At 35.1% G+C, this 25,615-nt stretch overlaps 1 protein-coding gene across 1 annotated transcript; it reads right to left on the bottom strand.

The window, feature by feature from the left end:
* Positions 1-19,187: 19,187 nt before the first annotated feature.
* Positions 19,188-19,649, bottom strand: LOC115990445. The gene has a single exon (XM_031114280.1). It carries the CDS (start codon positions 19,647-19,649, stop codon positions 19,188-19,190), a length of 462 nt encoding a protein of 153 aa, XP_030970140.1.
* Between the last annotated feature and the right edge of the window lie 5,966 nt (positions 19,650-25,615).

The raw sequence follows: 25,615 nt of genomic DNA, 5'->3' as shown, positions 1-25,615 counted from the left end.
ATAACAGATATCTAGCCTAGTAAATAGCATGGAATACGTGAGACTTCCCACTGCAGAAGCATAGAGAATTTGTCTCATCATATTTTCTTCCTCAAGAGTCTTAGGCCTTTGATCATTAGACAAAGCAAGTCCATGTCTAAAAGGGAGTAATCCTCTTTTGGAATTTTGCATGCTAAACCGTTCTAGAACCTTATCTATATACCCTGCTTGAGATAAGCCTAATTTCCTATTCTTACGATCTTGCCAAAGCTTGATCCCCAGGATATAGCTAGCTTCACCCAAGTCCTTCATATCAAATTGGCTTGACAACCATATCTTAACCGATGACATCACCCCTACATCATTTCTAATGAGTAGAATGTCATCAACATAAAGCACTAGGAAGATTACTACTTTATCTTGATGTCTTTTATATACACATGGTTCATCTAGATTTTGTTCAAAACCAAATGACTTGATTGCTTGATCAAATCTGATGTTCCATGATCTAGATGCTTGCTTAAGTCCATAAATGAACCTTTTTAACTTGCATACCATATGCTTTTGGTTCTTTGCTACGAAACCTTCCAGTTGCAACATATAGATTTCTTTGTCAAGATTGCCATTAAGAAATGCAGTCTTGACATTCATTTGCCAAATTTCATAATCATAATGAGCAGCAATGGATAAAAGAATTATGATAGATTTAAGCATTGTTACTGGTGAAAAGGTTTCTTCATAATCAATACATTCTTTTTGTGTATACCCTTTCGCCACTTGCCTTGCCTTAAAGGTTTCAACCTTTCCATCTACCCCTCTCTTCCTCTTGTAAACCCATTTGCAACCAACAGGTTTAATGCCATTAGGCACCTTTACAAGATCCCAAACTCGATTGGAATACATTAAATCCAATTTAGATTTCATAGCTTTGACCCAATGAGGTGCATCTATATCTTTCATTGCCTCTTCATAATTGTAAGGATCAGATTCAGCCTCTTCTAAGATAGCTTCATAAGTTTCTCTTAGACCTATAAATCTTACAAGTGCCCTTATAATCCTCCCATTACGGCGAGGCTCTTGTGTACTAGTCATCTTGTGAGTAATATCTTGTGGTGTATCTAATACAGCCACATCATCCCTAGTTTCAACCGTTGGTTGTTCAATTATAGGTTCATCTATTTCAACCAAGACAACTTTACTTCTAGGATTAAAATTATTCACATAATTATAAGTTTCTCCCAGACCTATAAATCTTACAAGTGCCCTTATAATCCTCCCTCTACGACGAGGCTCTTGTGTACTAGTTATCTTGTGAGTAATATCTTGTGGTGTATCTAATACAGCCACATCATCCCTAGTTTCAACCGCTGGTTGTTCAATTACAGGTTCATCTATTTCAAACAAGACAACTTTACTTCTAGGATTAAAATTATTCACATAATCATCTTCCAAAAATTTGGCATTGGTGCTAACAAACACTTTGTTATCTTTGTGATTATAGAATAAATAACCCTTAGTTTCCTTTGAATACCCTAAAAACATGCATACTTCTTTTTTGCTTCCAACTTATTAGACTTCCCTTTCAACACATGTGCTAAACATCTTTAAATGTGGAGGAATTTCATACTAGGCTTGCACCCATTCCACAATTCCTTAGTTGTGTTGGGAACTGATTTTGATGGAACTAAATTTAAAATATGCATTGAAGTTTTTAGTGCATATCCCTAAAAGGAAATTGGTAAAGTTGAATAACTTATCATAGACCTAACCATTTCTAAAAGAGTCATGTTCCTTCTCTCTGCTACACTATTTTGTTGAGGAGTTCCAGGTGCAGTCAATTTGGATACAATCCCATTTTGAGCTAAGTAATCCTTAAAATCCCTAAGAAGGTATTCGCCACCTCGATCAGATTGAATGGCTTTTATGCGTTTACCCAATTGATTCTCAACTTCAGCCCTAAACTCTTTGAAATTTTCAAAGGCTTCGGATTTCCATCTCATTAGGTACACATAACCATATCTTGAGTAATCATCCGTAAAAGTGATGAAGTACTCATAACCTCCTTTTGCTTGGGTTGACATAGGACCACAGACATCCGTATGAACTAATTCAAGCAACTCTTGGGCTCTTCTACCTTTCTCATTAAAAGGTCTTTTGGTCATTTTGCCCTTAAAACAAGATTCACAAATTGGAAATCCATCAAATTCCAATGGCTCTAAAAGGCCATCTTCGATCAGTCTTTGAATTCTGTTTGAATTAATATAACCCAAACGCAAGTGCCAAAGATATGTATTATTAGTAGAAGGAAACTTTCTCTTTAATGATTTTACATGAGAATTATTATCTAATTCAGAATTGTATAATTCATGCTTATCAGGAGTTAAAATATAAAGACCATCAACAATATTGGCAGAATAGATAAACACTTTATCCTTCTTTATTACAACATTGTCTTTCAAGATAACATAATATCCATGTCTACCTAAATAAGTTGCAGAAATTAAATTCCTACAAACATTAGGTACATACAAATAGTCTTTCAATATTAAAACTCTAGAACCAAAACATAAATTAAACACTCTAACAGCTACAACTGGAATTCCGCTCCCATCAGCCAAAGTAAGAAACATTTCCCCTTTATTCAACTTTTTGGTCTCTTGGAACCCTTGCAAAGAATTGCAGATATGATTAGTACAACCTGAATCCACACACCAGGAATCCATGGAATTCTGTACTAAACATGTTTTAAGAAGGAATGAACTTTTTATACCCTTTCAATGACCTTTTGTTGCCACAATGGAAACACTTTCTTTTGGTGTAGTCCTTTTTCTTTCCCTTGTTGGGAACTCCTAAGGCAATTTGTTTTTACCATCTTGCTTGGTGAAGTCCCTCTTCTTCTTCTTTTTACCTTTGCCTTTTGACTTAGGTTGAGAAGAAGAAGTTTCAACCATATTAGCATCAACACTGGATGTACCACGAATACCTTCCGCCGCCACCAATTCATTCATTAATTTAGATAATGTATAAATCTTTTTATTCATGTTATAATTAAGTCTAAATTCTTTGAATGATTCTGATAGTGATTGGAATATCATATCTGCTTTGGATTCTCCATCAATATCGGCACCTAAAACCTCCAGTATATTCAAATGAGAGATCATCCTAAAACAATGCTCCCTTACTGAAGTACCTTCAGCCTTTTTGGTATTGTAAATCTGACTCGTAGTTTCTTGCCTAGCAAAACGGACTTGCTTACCAAACATCTCCTTCAAACTTGGCATTATGTCCAAAGCTAGTTCTACATTCTGCATTTGATGCTGTAGAAAATTTGAGATAGATGCTAGGATATAGCACTTGGCCATCTCATTAAATTTCTGCCAACGATCATATTGCTGTTTTTCCTCAGGAGGAGCATCTAATGATGGGAAGTTAGGACAAGGTTCATAAAGCACAAATTTGTGCTCTTCAGTAGTGAGAACAATGTCCAAGTTTCTTTTCTAGTCAACATAGTTGGATCTAGTCAATTTGTTTTGATTAAGAATAGCAACAAGTGGACTAAAAGATGCCATGATTTAAATTTGAAAATAACAAACATGAATATAATAAGTAAACCGAACATTATCAATTTAGCATATAAACATATAGTATGGAACTTTAATAAAACCATAACATAAAATATGCAACGACAACCCAATCCATGTCTATAATTCCTTGGTAGCAAGTGTATTATAAACATCATGATTGATTGAGAACTATTCTCATTATTAGTGTTATCATGATAACTCTTATCAAACACTAATAATATGTTGTATTAACTTTAGCCTCTAAGTAAATAATGACATAGCTCCTTTGGGAGGTTAACATTACACTTAGTCTAGTGTACACCATTATCTAGAATCATGTGTAGATTTCATCTCCCTTGTAGTATTTAAACTTCCAGTACCATGAAACAAAACATCCTCCTTTGGGATCACGAGGCATATATGCCAAGACGAGGTGCTTGTTCACACTACTTTACGGGTAAGTTCAAACTTGTAGTGCTATGAAGTAAACACCCTCCTTTGGGATCGCGAGGCATATACACCAAGACGAGGTGCTTACCCACACTACTATGAACCGATAATGGAGACCATGAGATCCAACCCTTGTATCTCTCTCCCATTAGATATTTTAAAAGAAAGGTTTTTAATTAGAAATCTGTGTAATCTCATCATACATAGCCTTGCACTTTTAAAGTGTGAAAACACTTAGAAAAATTCAAAATTCACAACATTCGATCAACGAACCTTTCTCTCAATCAGTCGAAAAGTGAAGAAATTTGACCAAACCTTCTACATAGCTCGATTGATACTCGATCGGAACTCGATTGATTGAAAAATAACATTCAATCGATCAAAAGAAATTTTTGATCAATTGAAAATATAAAGAAAACTATCACATAGGTTCTGTCCAATTCGATCAACTCCCAATTGCTAGTCGATCGATTGAAAAGGAACATTCGATCGATCCAAAATAAAATTCGATTGATTGAAATATGTGATGAAATTTTCCAGGAGGTTTCCCTCTCACTCGATCGATCGAAGGTGATTCTTGATCGATCAAAACTCGTGAAACTAAATTTTTTCAGAATTTTTTTGAAGCAATTTTCAATGATTTTCATGAATAAACTTCTATGATATGAACATAAACGATTAAGATTGTGATAAAAAACTGAATTCCATTAATGCTATAGCCTCAAAGTTCAATCTAACATACTGTGAGAGACCTCGAAAAAAAGCGTCCATCAAACAGGAGATTTGGGTACCTTTTAGAGCACCTCTCTTTTTGAGTAAGTGATATGGAGTCGCCACTTTTTTTTTTATACAAAAAAATAAGAAAAACTAAATATATACAAATACATGACTGAATTGTTCTCTTCATTGATTGAATAAAAGAAATTACATATCTTGAAAAACTTAAAAATTACATAGCTTTGGGCCTAGTTACAATCTACCAAAAATACATGGCTTTTGTCCTAGTTACATTCTACGCAAAAATAAAATAAAATAAAATAAGGACAAGGCTAGATCTACTTAACCAATGACCTAAATTCGAAAGCTAGGTTACGGAATGGGAAGGTGTTAGGCACCCATTCCGCCCAGACAGAGTTTGGTCTTCTAGACTCTTGTAACCAATGTACCATCTCATGCATGTCATGAATGATATGTTGAACATGTGACACCAAAAATTAAATCACACAAATTTATTTATGAATGAAGTTTTTTTTTTTGTTTTGTTTTTTTTTTTTTTTTTTTTTTGAAATTCAAATATGTTTTTATTGTAAAAAAAAAAAATGATTTTGATTTGTTAAAATTCCAAATCTGTTTTGTAGTATGTAGAAAAAGTGGTTTTTGGTGATAAAAATCCAGATTTATGTTGTGATGATAAATAAAAAAAAAAAAAGATTTTTAATGACAGAAATATTGTATCTATTTTTATATGTCTTAAAAGAATGAAAATGATTTTTTAAGAAGAGGGTTTCACTCATAATCTAAATTTATGCAACATGAATTAAAGAAAACAAACACAAACACAATCATGTTTAATCTTTTTCCTTATTTCAAATCTACATGTATTAAAGAAAAATTAGATATGTATCTAAGAAAGATACAAATAAGTTTTTAATTGAGAAAAATTCAGATTTGCATCTCATAAAGATGCAGATCCATTTTTATTTGAGAAAAATTCAAATCTACATCTAAGAAAGATGCAGATTTGTTTTTTGTATTGAGGAAAAATCATATCTACATCTAATAAAGATGTAGATCTTTTTTATTTTAAGAAAAAGAATTGTTCACATGTAGATTATTGACATTCAAGAAAGAGATTATAAAAATCACATTAAAAAAAAAAAAAAAAAAACAATCATGCTTTAAACAAAACAACAATTAACAATTCATGCTATGGATAAAACATTAATCATCATAAAAAGATAGCATAAAAAAGAGAGGGCGATTGAAAACAACCTCTTGCATGAGCACTCCTTGTTCTTGAGAGGATGTTTTAGGGTTCAAAGAAAATTATTCAGTTATCTTTGAAACCTAAAAACCCTAATTTAAGCAGTAAATCTCAAAGAGGATCAACAAATATTAGCAATTTGAGAGCCTCAAAACGTGTGCCTCTCAGAGCTTAAAAAAAATGATGAATTATGAGGTTCAGTCTCTATTTATAGAGGTCAGAGGGCTCTAAAAAATAGGTACGGACGATTAGAGTTTGAATCCGAACGCATCCTTTTGCGAAAAGGTTGAAAATGGTATGCATTATCGTTACTCGAAGGCTGTTGGGCCAAAGCCCAATACATGGAAATTCGGCCCTTTTAGAGTGCTGTTTGGCACTCCAAAAGTGCCAAATTGGCCTTTGGACTCCGATCATTCTTTCACGTTCGGGTGCCGTTTGGACTCTCTTCTAGGGTTTTTTGGCCAGTCTTTGTACCTAGACATGTTTTCATCCTCCGTCTATGATTTTTCATCTCTTTTCTGGATAATTCAAGCTATTTAAGAACAATTATCTTGTAGATAAATACCCTAAAATAAATCTTGATAAGTTTAGATTATCCACAATTTTATTGTTATCCAATCATCCCTTTTATTCCTATACATGCAATCCTATTTTAAACACTAATTATCAACCAATCACAGAATTATTTAATTAATTTTAATGGTTTAACCAATCAAAATTAATTTAAACTAATCATGTGTGGTCGACCTTATCTAGACACAATGCATGTTGACCGTGCAAACTTGATCATGCAATATCTTTCGATCTGATGGCTCAATTTGAAAACCGAAAACACCATTACGACTGTTAGAATCTCAAGATCATTTTTATGATATGTAATGAATGAATTAATGCATGTAATTCAAAGACAAGTTGATGCATGTAATGCAAGAACCAATTGATGCATGTGATGCAATTAAGTCATTCTCCTTGATTAAATTATGGGTGCAAAATTGAGTGTCTACTGAATGCTCCTCATTGATAGAGCTTGAAAAGCGAATGTCAATGTAAAACAAAGACACTGATTTTAGTAACCATGATTTAATTGAGGCTGAATTTTCAAAGATTACCTAGCCCTCGAACCTAAAATCTTGGAACATAGAACTAGCCTTATCTTTTGACAAAAAAACAATGAAAATACCAGACTTTGCTGGTAGTTGATGATTCTGGACATGATTCTTGGTAATTTTGGTGACCAAAGGACTTTTCTATCCTAATCTTAAAATGGAGTTGTCTTGGATGACGATCAAAGGTCTTCTTCTACTTTGATCTAGAATGGGAATGACGATTAAAGGTCTTCTTCTACTTCGATTTGGAATGGAATGACGATCAAAGGTCCTCTTCTACTTTGATCTGGAATGGAATGACGATTAAAGGTCCTCTTCTACTTCAATCTAGAATGTGATGATGATCAAATGTCCTCTTCTACTTCAATCTAGATAGTTGGAATGTCGATCAAAGGTCTTCTTCTACTTTGATCAGGAATGGAAATGTTGATCAAAGGTTTTCTTCTACTTCGATCTGGAATGGAATGATGATTAAAGGTCCTTTTCTACTTCGATTTGAAATAGTATGACGATCAAAGGTCTTCTTCTACTTTGATATCTAGAATTATTGAAATATCGATCAAAGATCCTCCTCTACTTCGATCTGGAATAGAATGACAATTAAAGTTCCTCTTCTACTTCGATCTGCATAGTTGGAATGTCAATCAAAGGTCATCTTCTACTTCAATCTAGAGTTGTAATGTCGATCAAAGGTCTTCTTCTACTTTGATCTGGAATGGAAATGTCGATTAAAGGTCTTCTTCTACTTCGATCGGGAGTTGTAATGTCGATTAAATGTCCTCTTCTACTTCGATCTGAATTGTTGAAATGATGATCAAAGGTCTTCTTCTACTTTGATCTAGAATTGCTGGAATGACAATCAGAGGTCTTCTTCTACTTTAATCTAGAATTGCTGGAATGATGATCAAAGGTCTTCTTTTACTTTGATATGGAATGGGATGACGATCAAAGGTCTTCTTCTACTTTGATCTGGAATTATTGACGATCTAAGGTCTTCTTCTACTTTGATAATCTGGAGTTGTAATAACGATCAAAGGTCCTCTTCTACTTCGATCTGAATTGCTGAAAAAATGATCAAAGGTCTTCTTCTACATTGATCTAGAATTGTAATGTCGATCTAAGGTCCTCCTCTACTTCGATTTAGAATAGAATGACAATCAAAGGTCCTCGTCTACTTTGATCTGGATAGTTGGAATGTCAATCAAAGGTCTTCTTCTACTTTGATCTAGAGTTATAATGTTGATCAAAGGTCTTCTTCTACTTTAATCTGGAATGTAAATGTCGATCAAAGGTCTTCTTCTACTTTGATCTGGAGTTGTAATGTCGATCAAAGGTCTTCTTCTACTTCGATTTGGAATTGAAATGTCGATCAAAGGTCTTCCTCTTCTTCGATCTAGAGTTGTAATGTCGATCAAAGGTTCTCTTATACTTCGATCTGGAATTGCTGCCTGCAAAAAGTCAAGATTTAGAATTGGACTTTAACTGATAGGTGCTTCATGGTCCCACTATTTCTAAGATGTGTGATTTTCATTTGCTCACTCTTGATTTGAACTTTATCAAGAAAAGTTTAATTGACAAAATATTTTTCTTTTGAGAAACATTTGATTTTTGAAACTTGGAACGTTTGAAATTCTTATTTCAAATTCTAAGACTTTGGAACCTAGAAATTTTTATTTGAAATCTGTAACTTAAAATCTGAAATTTTGAGCTTTAGAATTTTGAACATTAAGGCTTGGAATTTTGATCAGGAAATCTGAAGTTTGAATTTTTTGAAAACTAAAAATTCGAGTTTAAAATTTGGGCATTGAGAAAGTGAAATTGAAAGCTTGGGAATGAAAATTTTTTAATTGAAAATTTGGATTTTGAAAGATACTTGAAAACTTTGAAAAATGATTTTTTTTTTTTTTTGGGTTGATTGAGTCAACTCAGTCAAACTAAGTTGAATCAGCTTTTGGTTGAGTTTAAGTGTGGGGGCCGAAATTTTGGCCCCCCACTTCTTCATTTCTCTTTTAGCTTTTTTTGGTCACCTTCCATCAACTTCTCTTCCCCCATTGGCACTATTCACCTTCTTCTTCCTCTTGATTTTTCTTCTTCATTTCACCATTTCTTCTCACACAAAACACCTTTCTAAGCTTCTCCACATTCCCCCATCCATTTCCATCAATATTTCTTTAAATCTTTGTGTTTAGAGCATTTTCATCCCACACCCATTTTTGGTGAAACCCATTTTCCAAAACCCATTTTCTTTGCATCAAAATGGCTTCTTCCTCAAAGGGATCTTCTTCTCTAGCTTCTCATGGTAAGAAATATGATCCAACATTTGAGTGGCATGATGATGATAGACTTCTTCAAGACCTTAGGACCCATGCTCCATATTGTCATGTAGACACCGAGGTGAGTTTTTCTTTGGTTTCTTTGCTTGGAAAAATATTGTTACATGTTTCATTGAAAGTTCCATGGTGAGATATTGTCATTTGGTTATTTTGAATTTTTGGGGTATTGTGTGATTGATCATGTTTGGAAATGTTGGCTTTGGAGCATTCTTGAAGTGTTGTTGTTGTTTTTTATTTTTAATTTTTTTTATATGGTGCAATTTGGACAATGTTGGTGGCTTTTGGAATTTTGGCAATGTAGGTAAATTGTGATGTTGTTGGATGAACTTTGGTTTGGATTTTGGGAGTATTGGCATTGTGAACTTATGTGAATATGTTCATGGTGTATGTGGGAAAAGTTTATTAGTATATGTAAACTTTGTTTTAGAGACATGGCAAAATTTTGTGAGTATGTGCATGGATATATTTGTGGAGATAGGCAAATTTTGTGGGTATGAAATTTTGACTTACGGAAAAATTTTGTTGGGTATGTGATGTTGATTCTTGGAAAATTTGTATGGTTATGATTTTGGCTATGTGAGAACTTATTTGTGCATGAGCTTGTGGGAATTTTTATCTTGGTCATGTAGGAATTTTTTCTTTTTGCATGGCTATGGAAAAATTTGGTAGTTGTGTATAGATATGTCAAAAATTTTGGTTGTGGTAAAATTTGGTAGTGGTGACATTTTGGTGGGGCATTGATTTTTTGTTGTAGGACATTGACTTTTTTGGGTGCATGGGAATTTTTGGACATGTGGGTTTTGGTCATGGAAATTGATAAGCTAAACTTTTATGTTGTAGAATCTCAAGAGTCGAGGCAATCTATAAATGTTGAAAAATGTATGGGCACAATTGTCTCCTAGCATCAAAAATATCATCAATGAAGCAGGCTTCGGTACTTTCTTCGAAGCTTTGTTAAATCATGAGACACATGAGTACAAAGATCTTCAGTTACTTCTTGCCTTGGTAGAGCGCTTCTGGGACACTACTTGTACCTTCCATTTCCCAAGCATTGAGGAGGTAATGTTGACACCTTATGACTTCTCTGTTATCACTGGTCTAAGGTTGGGTGGTAAGAGAATTTTTGTCAATGATTCATTTACTTCCACTGAGCTCAAGAAACTTCTAGGTGTAGTGCCTTCTAAAATGAGAAGTAACAATATTCCTTTGTCTTGGTTATATGAGAGTATTCCCCATGTGAGACGGTGGCAAAAGGTGCCCGCATGTTCATGCTTCTTTTTATTGGGACCTTTCTGTGTCTAGATTTAGGCAATATTGTGAATCTACGCTACTTGGGGAGCTTGAAAAAAATTGAACAAATTCGGAATTATGACTAGGGCGGTTTGGCCTATGCTACTTTGATGCATTTCATGACCCAACTCTCTAGGCGAAGCCTTTCAAGCTTGGGTGGGCTCCATTTGTTTGGCAGGTGAGGTTTAATATTTATTTTGGCTATGTATGGGTTATTTTGGCTATATGGTAATGGTATTGTGAATTTTTTAGGTCTGGATGTATGAGTATTTGGGAATTAGTCCTGAAATTCAGGAGGAAGTTGCTAGCATTTTTCCTAGATTTCTTCGTTGGTTGCCTAAACATTGTTTATCTATACCTTCCAGGCATTCTTTGGAGATTTGGCGCTTGGTGATTGACAACCTAACAAATGATGATGTGAGTTCTTTCTTTTTTCTCCTTTTCAAATCTTTGGTTATGATTCAATCCCTTCTCTTTCTGAGTTCCTTTTTGTGATTTTTCAAATGAGCTTAAATCCTTGGGCTAGATGTGAGGGTATGCTAAGTGTGAGCGGGCTTAGAACTGAATGGTTGCCAAGTATTGTTTGAATGTGGGCATGGAAAGTACTGGTATCTTGGTGATCGGGTGTCGCCCCAAGTTGAACATGTGTATCCTCCTACCACAATTCCAACTCCTCCTTGTCACACTATTTGGTTAGCTAACCTTCTGGTTGATGAAGAGATTGCTCGGGCCCGTGATGGCTATATTGTTGCAGAAGTAGAAGAAAATTATTATGACTTTGTCCGGGATCATCTGCAAGGTTGCTTGGTTGACAGAATGGTATTTCTCTTCCCTTCTAAGATCAAATTTTTGTTCTGCAAATTCCTTTTCCATATTTCTGCTTGGTAACAATATTTGCATGTTGAACTTTCAGCCTCCTGCTTCTGAAAGAGAGGAAGGCGTTAGTACATATGTGATTCAATGTTAGGAACATATGTCAACATTTTATGTAATTGACTAGTCCTTTGACAAAACACACTTTACTTGTAATTGGGTAGATCTAAGATGTGTTTAATACTTCAAGAAACAAGGTTTCAAGTTCAAGTGTTAAAGTCATGCAAGTCTGTCCAAGAATCAAGTAATGAAGTGCTGGATTTTAAAACTCGACAGCTAGCATCTATCGAGGTTTAAAAGCCGCTGAACCCCGTGGCTCGACAGGTAGCTCGATAGATGGCTATCTATCAAGATTTATGAAGTTTAGTTTTTCAAGCTGGTTTTCATCTAATCCGTGAATGTATGTTTGAGTTTTTTTTTTCTCAAAACCTCATATATAGGGATTAATTTGAGGGCCGTAAAAGGTGATGAAAGTTGCACAAGAGCACAATTCCACAAGTGTGAAGAAAAGTGTGACCGAAAACCTAATTTTCCTTAGTTCTTCTTTCTCTTGAAGAAGTTGTTGTGTTTTGTACACCATAAGGTTTTGTAACCAATGAGCTTCGTGATCTTCATCGTGTGATGAACTGAAGAACTTTACAGCCAACATCCTTCTCAAGTTGGTGATTAAGTCACGTACTGAAATTCACGCAATTAGTTAGTCACATACTGGGACCTATGCATTGAAAGAAAAGATTGTCACTACAGAACAAGTCCAATTGGGTATTGGGGTAAGGGTTCAACTGTAGATTAGTATAAGGTACTGGGATTCCTTTACTTGTAACTGCTTGTTTTGATAATAATGGATTCTTGGGAATGGTAACCTTAAAATCACCCGGTGGGGTTTTTGCTATGTAGGTTTTCCTCATTCGTAAACAAATCACCGTGTCAATTTATTTTCCACTGTATACTTAGTTTAATTGGTGATTTGTTTGTGCTACCATGCATCTTGCATGTTAATTTGATTAATTAATAAACTTGGTTAATTAATCAATTAATTCATCACAAAGAGTCAATACATTTTTGGCCTATCATGTAGTATCAGAGCAGACACACTCTGATTAGGGTTAATCTTTGTTGTGTGATCCATTGACCCCTATTTGTCATGGATAGAGGACAGTCTCTTATTATACCTCCTTTATTTGATGGCACTAACTATGTATACTGGAAAGTACGCATAAGAGCTTTCTTGCAATCTTTAGATGAGAAAGTGTGGCAAGCTGTGGAGATAGGCTAGACTAAACCTATGGAGGCACCGGCCGACTGAGATAATGCTAAGATCAAGGCGGAAAACTTTAACAGCAAAGCATTGAATGCTCTATTCAATGCCATCACAAATGAGGAATTCAAGAAAATATCCTCTACTAAAACTGCTAAGGAAGCATGGACCATTCTCTAGACAACTTTTGAAAGAACCAAGGCTATCAAGGATTCAAAGTTTCAGAGGCTCACTACTAGCTTTGAAGATATCAAGATGGAGGAGGATGAGTCATTTGATGAGTTCTATGCCAAGCTCAAAGACATAGTGAACTCGGCTTTTAATCTTGGGAAAACCCTTCCTAACCCCAAGATTATGAGAAAGGTGCTCAGGCCTCTACCCGAGAGATTCCATGCCAAGATCACTGCCATTGAGGAATTAAAGAACATCAACAAAATTCCTTTGACTGAGCTGGTTGGAAATCTACAGACCTATAAGTTGGGTTTGATGAGGATAGGGAAATTAAGCAAAAGCAAGAGTATGGCTTTGAAAGCCAAAAGCAGTGACACGGATGAGTCATCAGAAGATGAAGATTCTAAGATGAAATCCTATATTATGAGGCAGTTCAAGAAGTTTAGGAAGAATGCCAACGCGAAAGGATTTGACAAGGATTGAAAGCAATTCAATTCTTCGCAATTCAAGAGTTAAGACAAAGGGAAGAAGTATGCTAGGGATGGCGGTCAATACACTGTACCATCAGGATCAAAGTGCTTTAGGTGTTAAGGTTTCGGTCATATGAAACAAGAGTGCCCTACTTATCTCAAGACCATCGAAAAAAGTAAGGCACTTACTGCTACCTTAAGCGACACTGAGCCTGAGGATGACTCCGATAACGAGGATGATAGAATCCTAAATGCCTTCACTGCCACTGTAAATCCTATTAAGGGGATTGTTGAAGATGTGGATGAAGAAGAGGAATTGGTGGAGTCTAAGTTTGAGAAGATGGATGAACAAGATAACATCCATACAGCCTATGCAAAGCTATACAAGGTCTCCGAAAAGCATGAGAAGTGGAGCGAGAAGAAATCTCTACAAAGTTTGATAAAGCCAATCAGACTATTGGAGCATTGAGTTTTTGTGAGAGACCGCGCCCCCGGCCCGTTTTATAGGATGTTGGGCTAAACCCACATGAATGGGTGGAGTCGTGTTATTGCCTCTCAAAATGGAGGTTCGACTATTTATATTTTTCCCTTTAGATTAAGGGTTTTACAATGGAGTCGCTACTTATTTAATTATTGGGATAAATGAGAAACCCAAAATTGAAAAATTTCTCATTTTATTAATTTTCAATTGAACTTACATCGATTATAGGAAAATTACATTGCTTTAGTCCTAGATACAATCTAAGATAAAGTACATAGTTTTGTTTACTAGTTACAATCTAGTAATTGAAAATTATAAGGATAAACATTGGTCTATCAACCCTTGATCTAAGTTCAGAGGCTATGTTACAAGGCACCCACCTAGCCTGATGAAACCGGTCTTCTAGATTATGGTGGCGAACATTCATATCACATAATCCAATATGTTATCAATCAATTTGCAAGTTGAATTTAAAGTGTGTGCATGTGATAAACCCTAATTCAATTTATTAGGCATTTCATTTGGATTGACAAATAAATTCTAGTGAATGTGTGTAAATGGTGATATCCTAGATTCAAGAATTTAAAAGAATTATTAAACAAACATATTTTTCATGTTTTTGATGTGGATTTAAGATCAAAACTAGTGTCATGCATGAACATGTGATGAACAACCAAGAACATGTGAAGAACATATAAGAACAATTAAGAACATTCATACATATTCAAAGGAATTTAAATGATTATTATCATGCTTTAATCTTAAACTCTCATTATGGCAACACCAAAAACAATTAGAGAAAAAGATTATACCTTTATGTAAGATCCATATAGTGGAGGAGGAGACTCTTGAGGGAGGTCCTAAAGGTAGAGGAAAAGAAAAGTTAGGAGAGGAAGAGTGAGTCTCACTTAATACCTTGAGTTTCAAGAAGACCAAGATATGACAAGACTACTTAATTTCCTAAAACTCAAGAGAGGAGAAGAGAAGGGGTTTTTGTGTCTTGGAGTGAAAGATGGGGGTTTATATAGTAGTAGTTGAGAAAATATGAATGGAGGTCATTTAATGAGGGTTGACAAAAAATCATGAACCTAGACCTCATTTTAGCCTTTGGGAAAATATGATTCATTAAATGGAAAGATTGGTGGGAGTGAGGAGTAAGCTAAAATTCAATTTTCTCGTAGCTGTTGTAACAGCTTGTAGAGCCAACTTCAAAAAATCATATCTAACTCAATTCTGATCGGAATTGTCTTGTTCTTATGCTCAAATTGAAGCCTCGAATGTCTAGTTTCTGGGAAAATTAACTAATTCATAGATTCAAAATATTCTGAGAGATATCAATGAAATGGTGAGTAGAGGTCATTTGTTAGAAAATGGTTTCAACACAATTAACATTAATAGGTCCAAAATTAGCTCCCAATTAACATTAAATGGCTTTAATCACTCCCATTTCAAACTTAATTGGTTCCAAATTTACTATAATTAAAAGATAATTGCATAAATTACTCATTGAATAATTAATGTTTAACTATCTAATTAATTAGGTGTATTCAACCTCACCATAAAATGTAGTCTTAACCAATCAAATTATGATACATCATTGATCTCAAATTGATTACACTTATAACCAATTGAAATCAATTGTTCATAATCACATATAGTCAGACTCAATTTGTGATAGTACATCTCAGCCATTAAAACTTGATTTGATGATAACTTTCAATCTGGTGGTCCAATTAGGGCTTATGACCAGTTGATTTGATCATTACAACATCAAGATCATTTTGGTGAAATGAGATTAAGGATTTAATGGCCAGAATCAAGATGTATATTTCCAAGACAAAATTACCCTTTTACCCTCCAGGTGAGGTTAAATGCAGGTTGCAAAATAAGGTGTCAACAGATTTGAGAATAATTTCTTAGCTGAGAAGACCAAGAAGCTTGAGGTAGAACTATTCCAAGTCAAAGCTTAGTTGGAAAGGACTTCAAGCGCTAAGCTCGATGAGAAGCTCAGTCTTCAGAAATCAGCTTCCGATCGAACTAGTCTAGGGTATGATTTCTCTTCTCCTAGTATTGCTTCTATTAGTACTATTGTTTTTGTTCCTCTTGCTAATAATGTTGAAATTGAAAACAATGATGTTAAGAATAAATTAGCTAGTGAGAATGTAGACAAGAGTAAATCTATCTTAGGAGCACCCTCTAAGCTTGATAAGAAAGAGTTTAAGAACCTTAGGGCTAAGAAGGGAAACTCTCAAAAGCCCAAACAGAAAAAGCAGCATTTATGTCATCATTGTGGCGCAGCTGGACATACTCGACCTAATTGCTACAAGTGGTTAGCCACTCAAAAGAGCAACAGCATGATCGCGTCGGGAGACCAGAGTCAGTTTCCATCCTCTTTTGCTCCTCTTGGAGATCTTCTCAAAACCCTCATCTTCCTTTCGAACTTGAATGGTTTTAACTCTTCCCCCTCATTGCCGGATCAAGGGTTTGCTAAACAGACAGGTTCTTCCAAGGTGTGGAAGGAAAAGGCTCTAAGTGATTCTATCACTTTTTCTCTCCTTCCTCTTCGTGTTTTTGTTTTGCATTACTTGTGTGTTTTGCTTTCATGTTTTGAGTTAGTCTAATTTTATGTATTGATTTGCTTTGTTTAACATGTTTTTGTTTGGTTACCTTTCAGTTTTTTTTTTTTTTTTTTAATTTTGTTTTTCATATAAAAATTAAAAAAAAATATATATATATATATATACAAAAACATTGTGTGTTTGTTTAAATTGGTGTTTGTGTAAATTGGTGCTTGTGTACCTTGGATGGCCATTGAAACAAAGTTTTCTAAATTTTGTATCTTTTGTAGCTTAGATGAGCATCTTTATGCACAACTAAGTAAGTGAGCTTTGTGGCTCATGTTTGTGATGAGTAAAATTACGTGATCTCTTGTACTTAACACTCGTATCACTCTTTTTGATGGGAATGACTAGAAAATCCTAAGAGAAAGGCATAAATAACCATCTCACCACTGTTGCCCGCCAATCATGAAATGACATTTGTATGCTTCGGCATAGCAAAAGTGGAATGTCAAATGCTTAACATCATTGGGTATTTCTTTTCTCTCTCTTATATGCCCATGCATGGTTTGCTTAAAAGAAAAAGATGCAAAGAAAAATAAAAAGCAAAAAGAATCAAAATGTTTTATATATGATTACAAGTGTGTATTCTAGGAGATGTGGGAGTTATAGGATGTACCTCGAAGGTGATAGTACCCATCAAACAGTTATGATTGTGTGTGAGTTAAAGTGATTTTCTCATATCTCAAATCATCATAACATGTAGACACTTATGCAATCTTGCGATGTTTTTCACACACAACACGCAATATTTTTTGCTACTTTTAATACATGCATAGGTACAATGTGATTTGACCATCACAAGGAATACTTGCGTTAATGTATGCTTACTATACTGTTTTAACTTGTTTTTAAAATATAAAATTGGTTAGACTTGTTGTGTGTGTGTGTGTGTGTATGTGTTTTAGGATCTTTGTGCTTAACATTTTTTTTGTGTTGAGAGATGTTTTTTAGATCTTAAAATGTTGTTTGGATCTTTGATTGAGTAGCATGCTTTATTGCATTCATATATGTGTTTTTCTCTCCCTTGAAAAACTGTTTTTAAGCAATCTCGATAGCTTCTTGATAGCTCTCGACAGATAAGCTGTCAATCGAGACCCTTCAGCTTCTTTTTATCGCATTCTCAATAGCTCTCGATAGCTAGTTCGATCAATCGAGAAACTTTCTATCTCCTCAATAGCTACTCAATAGCTACCTAGATCCATCGAGCTTCTTTGTTAAGAGAACCTCTCTTTTGATCCTTAATACCTCCTCGTTAGCTCTTCGATAGCTAAAAGGCACGTTTTAAACCTCGATAGCTCTCGATCAATCGAGGTTTATGATTTTCCTATAAATAGGATTCTCGCGATTTCTATCTTTATTCTCCTCGATCTCTCTCGATAGACAGACTTCTCTCCTTCTCTCAGTCACCCAAACTCAAGCATTTCAACTTCCTCACTTCATTATCAGTCTCAAGATCTTTGTTCCTCATCTAGTATGATACTTTCTTCATCTTTATCATGCATTTTCATGATCTTTGACCTAACTTTTGGGGTTTTTGAAATTGGTTGAGATTTTTCAAAACTTTTGAGTTTTTGTTAAAATTTTGGGATGGGTTTTTGTTAAAATGATCTTTAAACTTCATGCATTGCATCACATGTGCATTATAATAATGTTTCATGCATTTTAGATGTGTGTTTACTTTGTTGCTATGTTGTGTGCTGGTAGGTTTGGATTGGGCTAAGCCTACGATGAATTTATATTTGCATGTCACATGTTCATGCATTCTCATGCATACGTACCTTCAATTATATATATATTGATATATTTGTTGTTTGGTACTTTTCTGATTGTCTCCCTCTTTTTCTTTCTTTCTCTCCCTTTTACGTTAGTTGCGTTATGGCATCTAAACGTAAATCCATTCCGTCCCGAAACCCTCTCCGTACCGGGGCATCTTCTTCTTCTTCTCCATCTGACCCCACTCCCTCTCACGTTCGGTTCTGTGATGAGAAGGCCAAATTGGACTTCTTGGAGAACTTTTCACAACGAGGCATTCATTCGGAACGCCAAGTCGTTCTGTTAGACTTCTCTGACACTGACCTACCCACTGTCATCCATAGTAAGGGTTGGGAGTCACTTTGTGGCATCTCGGTCACGTGCCTTTCCATGATCATACAAGAGTTCTACTCCAATATGAAAGAATTTGATTATTCCATACCCCTTTTTGTCACTCACGTTTGGGGTATACGCATGGTAGTTACTCCGGATATTGTATCTGAAGTACTACACATGCCTAGGGTAGCGCATCCTGATTACCTTGGTTCTAAGCGTCTAAGGGCGGTGTCCAAAGACGAGCTCGTGTCTCTATTTTGTGAGACGCCTTCTTCATGGGGTGATCATCAAAACACCTCATGCTCGGCCTTTGCTAAAGGTTCGAGATTCCTTAACATGGTGATGACATTTATTCTTCATCCATTGTCTCACTATAATAGTATCACAGAGCCTCGTGCTCAGTTTTTGTTATCCCTCATTGAGGATCTCTCTATTAACTTCCCCTCACACTTTATACTCTCCCTTATAGATATCTATAAGGATACGGCGACTCGTGAGAAGCTCATTTTTCCTTCCGCTATTACGAGACTCCTTCGCCATTTTTCTGTCTTCTATCTTGAGTCTCCCCACTTCTTGTATAGGGTAACTGTAGGTACCAGTCCTTGTAGTTCTTTATGCTCTTCTTCAAGATTCGCCTTATGTTTTTATTAGTAGCCTTAACTGCTCCATTGGTTTGAGGGCGGTAAGGTGAAGACTTGTGGTGTCGAATATTGAACTGTCGTAGTAGCTTCTCAGTTTCTACTTTGAAGTGCAACCCATTGTTTGAGATAATTTCATGCAGTACCTCGTATCTACAGATGATATCGGTCTGAATGAATTGAGCAACTTTCTTTGAATTCAAGATTTTGTATGAAGCAGCTTCTACCCATTTAATAAAGTAGTCAATGGCTACAAGTATAAATTCATGGTTGTTGGATACTGTTGGGTGAATCTTCCCAATAATGTCTATTCCCCATGTAAAGAATGGCCAAGGTGATGTCATGGTATGTAATGGCATGGGCGGCATATGTTTCAGATCTCCATGGACTTGGCATTGATGGCATTTTCTAACATAAGCCGCACAGTCGGCTTCCGTAGTAGTCTAGTAGTAATCCTGTCTCATTATATTCCTTGACAGCATGTATGCATTCATATGTGGCCCATAACTTGACTTATGAACCTCCTCCATTATTTGTTGTGCTTCCTTAGCAGTTACACAAAGGAGATGAATTCTATCATATGATCTTTTGTAAAACTTTTCTTCACAAATGATGTAATTAGTAGACAACCTTTGGATGGTTAACTGATCTTGTTTGCAGACTTCAAGTAGGTCCCATCTTTGAGATATGGAAAAATGTAAATCTAATTTTAAAACTGGGTCCCACAACACTATTCATACCTTTAAAAATTATTTTGTTGCAATATTTTTAGTTTTCAGTAATAAGCGGTATCCAAACAGACCTTTAATCTCTTAAGTTTCAAAAAGGAGCGCAATTAGTCCTTCTGCTAATAGCCATTAGTTTCAATACATATGTGGCTAATAGAATTATAACGTGGCAAATTTTAAGTGATATGACATTAAATTTAATATTCAAAAAAACACAAATAAGATTTGTTAAAAAAAAAAAAAAAAAACTCGTCTACTTAGAACTCAACCCATTTTAGGTAAACACTGGCTGGTTAAGAAACAAGTATTCCAATTTGAAACTACGTGATCTAAAGGGAGAGAATAGGATTTCAATGCCATCACTTTATTCTTAGGATTTGTTTGGATACCGTTTATTGCTGAAAACTGAAAACACTATAGCAAAATAATTTTTAAATGTGTATATAGTACTGTGAGACCCAAGTTTATATTGAAATTTGTGTTTGAATGACTTTTGTGAGTCCGTAAACAGTGCCATGGGATCCACATTTTTTCAGCAAAATGCACAAACGCAGACGTGCTCTCTATTTCAATGCAATCCAAACACTCAATTTTTAGTTCACTTTCAGCATTCCTACTTGTGAATCATCGGTCAAAAACTCAAAAAAGAAGAAATAAATATTTTTTATAATGAAATATTTGAATTAAAATTCGGTGTGTAGATTTCTACTAATAAGTTTTTGAGTTCTTAGTGCATAAAGATCCGTTGTGGGTTTTCAGGAAAATACAAGTACTGTACAATCCTTTGTGGAAAATGAAAGATATAATTTTGTTTTTCCTTTATAGTGTAGTTACCTTGGAAGCAAAACCTACACCCACTTCTCTTTGATTCCATTCCAGCACATATCTGATCTCTCTTTCTCTCTTTGATTTTGTTCACTCTTTTGTTAATTTCCCAATCAAACACACTAATCAATTCAGAGCATTTCATTTTGTTAAGTCTACGCCTCCCCGAATTGAGGCATCTGGTGTAAGACTCACTCATCAATTGGGAACACCCGTTTCTTAACGGGTCACCTGAAATGGGCTGGGTTCTCTAATGGATGGATGCGGGTTTTTTTTTTTTTTTTTTTTTTAATTTAAATAATTTAGATTTTGTGTTTTAATTTTTTAATATTAAATTTAATGCCACATAACTTAAAAATTTTCTACATCATAGTTCCATTAGCCGCATAGCTATTAAGACAAAAGTCATTAACAAAATGACTAATTACCCTTTTTTTTTTTTAACTTGAGGGACTAATTGTTTTCACTAGCTCAATAGGTAAACTTAAGGGACTAATAGTATAGTTTTGCCTAAAAAAAAAAAAACCTACAATTACACCCTACAATAAAACAATGCCACATCAAACTGTATTAAATAAAAGCTTAAGGTTGGATACACAATATCAAACTCTCATTAAAAACCTATTCAACCAACAAATATATATATATATATATATATATTTTTAAATAACAAAGTTTAGTTACAAAATTGGTTGTAGCCTTAGCCTACAAAATTAATTGTAGCCTTAGGCTACAACCTTACTCAATATTTTTTTTATTGGAGGTGAATATTGACAAATTTACTATTGGATTACATTTTCTTCTTATATCCTCCATACTTGCAAAATTTTAAAAAATTAAAGATCAATAGCTATGTTATCAATAAATTGTTTAAATTGCAAATTTTTGTAGTTTAAAATTATGCATATTATATAAGTTTATAGATCATATAGTAAATAATATTCGATTAACACAAAATTTGACATGTGTATTAAGAACACGTAGAACATGCAATTCAACAGTTAGATTTTCAAAATATGTAGTAATGTTTATATATATATATCCTATGAATTTCATTTTGCATTGGAAACTATTCTAGGAGAAGTTCGAATCCGTTCCATTCGGATATTGATCGGTCTTGGTTTGACATGGTTTATGCGTTACTGATTCCCGAAAGAGTTAATATCTCCATTAGCTAAACCCCTTCTTACCCTGCCTTTTGACTCGTATTTTGTTTGTACACAATCAACGGAGGCTTTCCCAACATATGTTGCAACGTCTTTGATAACATGCTCTTCATCTTTCCCTTAATAAGTCATCAAATTTGGTGCTTTTTGATCCCCAGTTGCTATGGAGAACAAAGGATGAAATACAATAGATTCCTCTATTTAAGTGGTTCTCGCTTCTCCTTGTTCCTATTCCTAACTCCTTCTCGAGTAGTTCCCAATGTTTGGCACTTTCTATACTTCGTGGGTGCAACCTCAACAAATTCGCTCTCATGATCAAGTTACAACCTAAGATCTATGACTATATTATGTTAATTGTTTGTATTTCGTTCATTCCATCGGTATGCTCCCAAGTACCTGTAATTGTGATCCGTTTGCCAGAACTAAGAGGTCTTTCTATAGAAACCTTCACGAATAATCGTCGTGTTTTGATGGTTTTTTTGCTTTTCACAGCTACTTTTTCCACACCTCTGGATATCTAGTGCCAAATCGTTGCCTATTTCCTTATTGAGTAAAGTTGTAGCCTTAGGCTACAACCAATTTTTTAGCTAAACTTTATTTAAAAAATAATAATAAAAAAGTGCCACCAAAGTAGAGGAGATGCCAACAATAAAAAAGTTGCTTCCTTTATAAATATAAGGAAAAAAAAATACACAGCACCAATCACAAGTATAACACTACCTAAGGTTAATACTCTTGTTAAAAAAAGAATTTGTTTAAGAAATATCATTAGCCCACAGAGTCAAGGCCCAAGCCTAGTAATTAATGTAGGGTTAAACCTATTATAAACACTTTATATTAAGTTCATTGTAACACAAGAATTGCACTTCACTCATATATCAAAGTTGTAGGGGGTGTTTGGTTTAGGGTGTTTTTATCACTCATCACTCATTTTCCATAACTCATCACTCACTTTTCGTAGGACCCACACCAAGTTAAATTGTTTGGTTAAGTTTTTGTTTTTAATTTGCATAATTCAAAACTCAAAACTCAAAATTTTGAGTTTAAGTCACTAAAAATGAAACCAACTTTTGGAAGTTTTCAAGTTACGAAAACTGAGTTATTGTGGTATTATTGTAAATCTTTACATCTATGTGGGACTCACGTCAGTGGCTTGTCACAATTAGGTCTGGTTCCTTCTCATTACTCCAAATGGTTCTTTCTCTCTCTTTCTTCTTTCCTTTACTCCACCTTTTGTCACCCAAGCTCCTCCATCCAAAGTCTAAAACCACACCCAAAGCTCTCCTGCTCATCTGAGCACCTGCCCATCGAAGACATGTTGCTATGTGGAATTTTTTTTTTTTTTTTTAGTTTTTTTATAGAGTATTTTTTCGAGTTTGTGGAGTATAGAGTTGTTGCTCTGCGTAAATTTTCGAGTTTATGAGTTGTGCCATCTATTTAGTTTATGTCATTTGTTATTCTAAACCCCACTTTGTTTGAGTTTTATGTATATTTTGTTTATGCTATCTAAAACCCAAATCTCAGAGAGAGAGAGAGAGAGAGAGAGAGAGAGAGAGAGAGAGAGAGAGAGAGAGAGAGAGAGAGAGAGAGAGAGAGAGAGAGAGAGAGAGAGAGAGAGGTTGTGGATAATACCGATATGGGTTAATTTTGTGTCTACAAAGGAGAACAACGCTTGGAACCCTCGAATGTGAACTCACCTCACAAGGAATTAGAGGAGAGAGGCAGAAAATTAGGAAGAGAGAGCTGTATGGGTTTCCAAGGAAAGTGAAGAAGACAAACAAAAAAAATAAAAAAGAAAGGGAATGTGGAAAGAGAAAATGCATGCGAGAGGAAGAAGACTGTTCTAAATGAGGATAGTGTGTGGGCTCCACCAATATCTTGGGAATTTGAGTTTAAGAAGTGAGATAGAGATGAGAATTGAGAACCAAACAAAAGTGTGAGTTAAGGTAAGTAGAGATATAGATATGATATATGGGTTAGGAGGTTTGAGTCATGAGAAATGAGAACTAAGTTTTGAGTTATCCTTAAACCAAATAGGGCTGTAGCATTCAAGGGTTTCCTTTGTGGACGTAGGTCATAAGACCAAATCACGTAATTATCATGTGTTATTCTTTTATACTTTAGCTTTCACATATATTTTGGAGAGAAAGAGAGGACATGCCTTGTAGATACCAAAGACTTAGGAAATAATAATGATGACGATGTAGAGGGAGGAGGTGGTGACGGTTTTGCCAACCACGAGATGTTTTTCCTAGTTTAGCATTTTTTGTATGATGACATGCCTCACCCAAATTGGAGCCTTTCTTAGCTCCAACCACTTTGCTTTGATAGATAGTTTTTATTTTGTTTTTGATTTAAAAAAAAAATATATATATATATATATATTAGTTGGCTTCATACTCTATGTGGGGCCAAAGAAATTAGTGACCCCAGCCCACTTTGTACTGGGCCCAAGGCTCGCGCCGTGGAGAGGAAAATGTTCGAGGACGTACAATGAAAGTCCAAATGGCCTAGAGATGTTGCCGAGAACAATCCTATCTTCGGCATTCCAGAATCCAGAAGGAAAGAACGGCACGCCATCAAAGGCAACCTCCCAGAGCGCTCCCCGAAGAAAGGACGAATACAGTAAGACACACATAGGGGTATGATGTAGGAGTAGTTCAAGAAGAAGTTGTCACCTCCACATTGAATGTGTCCAACTAACGTTCTGACCGCATTAATGAGGAAAGGACCCCTGAACAGTGCGGCCTTGGTTGCCGCAACTCACAAAGGGTTTGGGAAGGTGGCTGATGGGACGAGCACTCGAGTAATGACCTATACAATCAACAGGTAGAGGGTCAAGATTGATTGGAAAGAAGTATATAATGTGAGCGACCCCCCAAGAATGGAAATCGCAGAAAAAGAGCAGGAAGAGAGAAAAATGAGAAAACTGTAGCAGTCTGCATGGTCTTGAAAACCACTGTAACCTAGTACTGAAAGTAGAAGAGGAAGAATACTAAGCTCCTCGGACGAAACGCCCGAGGACAACATTCCATACTTTAACCCATTTCCTTATTGGTCAGTTCGCATCTAATTGTGTCTAGTGATTGTGGTTCAGACTAAGACCTAGTTCTTAAATCCATTCTTTAAAAATTCATTGTATTGGGCCAGTTGGGCTTAAGACCTTTCGTCCAATAGAAGGGGCACTCAAACCCACTCCCTACACTCTAGTTTTTTAATGTCTTTCTCCACACCAAAAAAAAAAAAAGTTTTTTAATGTGATTTTAATTGATCGTATCCAAATTTACGCTATTATGTGAAAAAGTCTTATGCGACACTGTTTAATTGGAGGGTGTAAATGTATTTTTGACAACACATCCTTCTTTAGTTTTAATCTCTTCTTAGATTTCCATAGGTCATGATCCTCTACTTCAAAAATCCTCATACCATGAGTCTTCTTAAATTTTAATCACTTGATGATTCATCAACCACCCAAACATATACATTATCGGATCTCAACCATTTTTCAAAAACAAAATGACGAAACTACCCCCGATCTGATGTTAAGAAACAAAACGAAATCTGATTGGCCCTCTCTCCCTTTTAAAAAAC

Source organism: Quercus lobata, chromosome 5 (assembly GCF_001633185.2).
Source record: "Quercus lobata isolate SW786 chromosome 5, ValleyOak3.0 Primary Assembly, whole genome shotgun sequence".
NCBI lineage: Eukaryota > Viridiplantae > Streptophyta > Magnoliopsida > Fagales > Fagaceae > Quercus > Quercus lobata.
The sequence above is the reverse complement of the archived record's forward strand: the minus strand, read 5'-3'. Positions and strand labels throughout refer to the sequence as shown.

Coding starts and splice junctions, on each gene's coding strand:
- LOC115990445 (XM_031114280.1), bottom strand. CDS start 19,649: ATGACATCACCTTGGCCATTCTTTACATGGGGAATAGACATTATTGGG.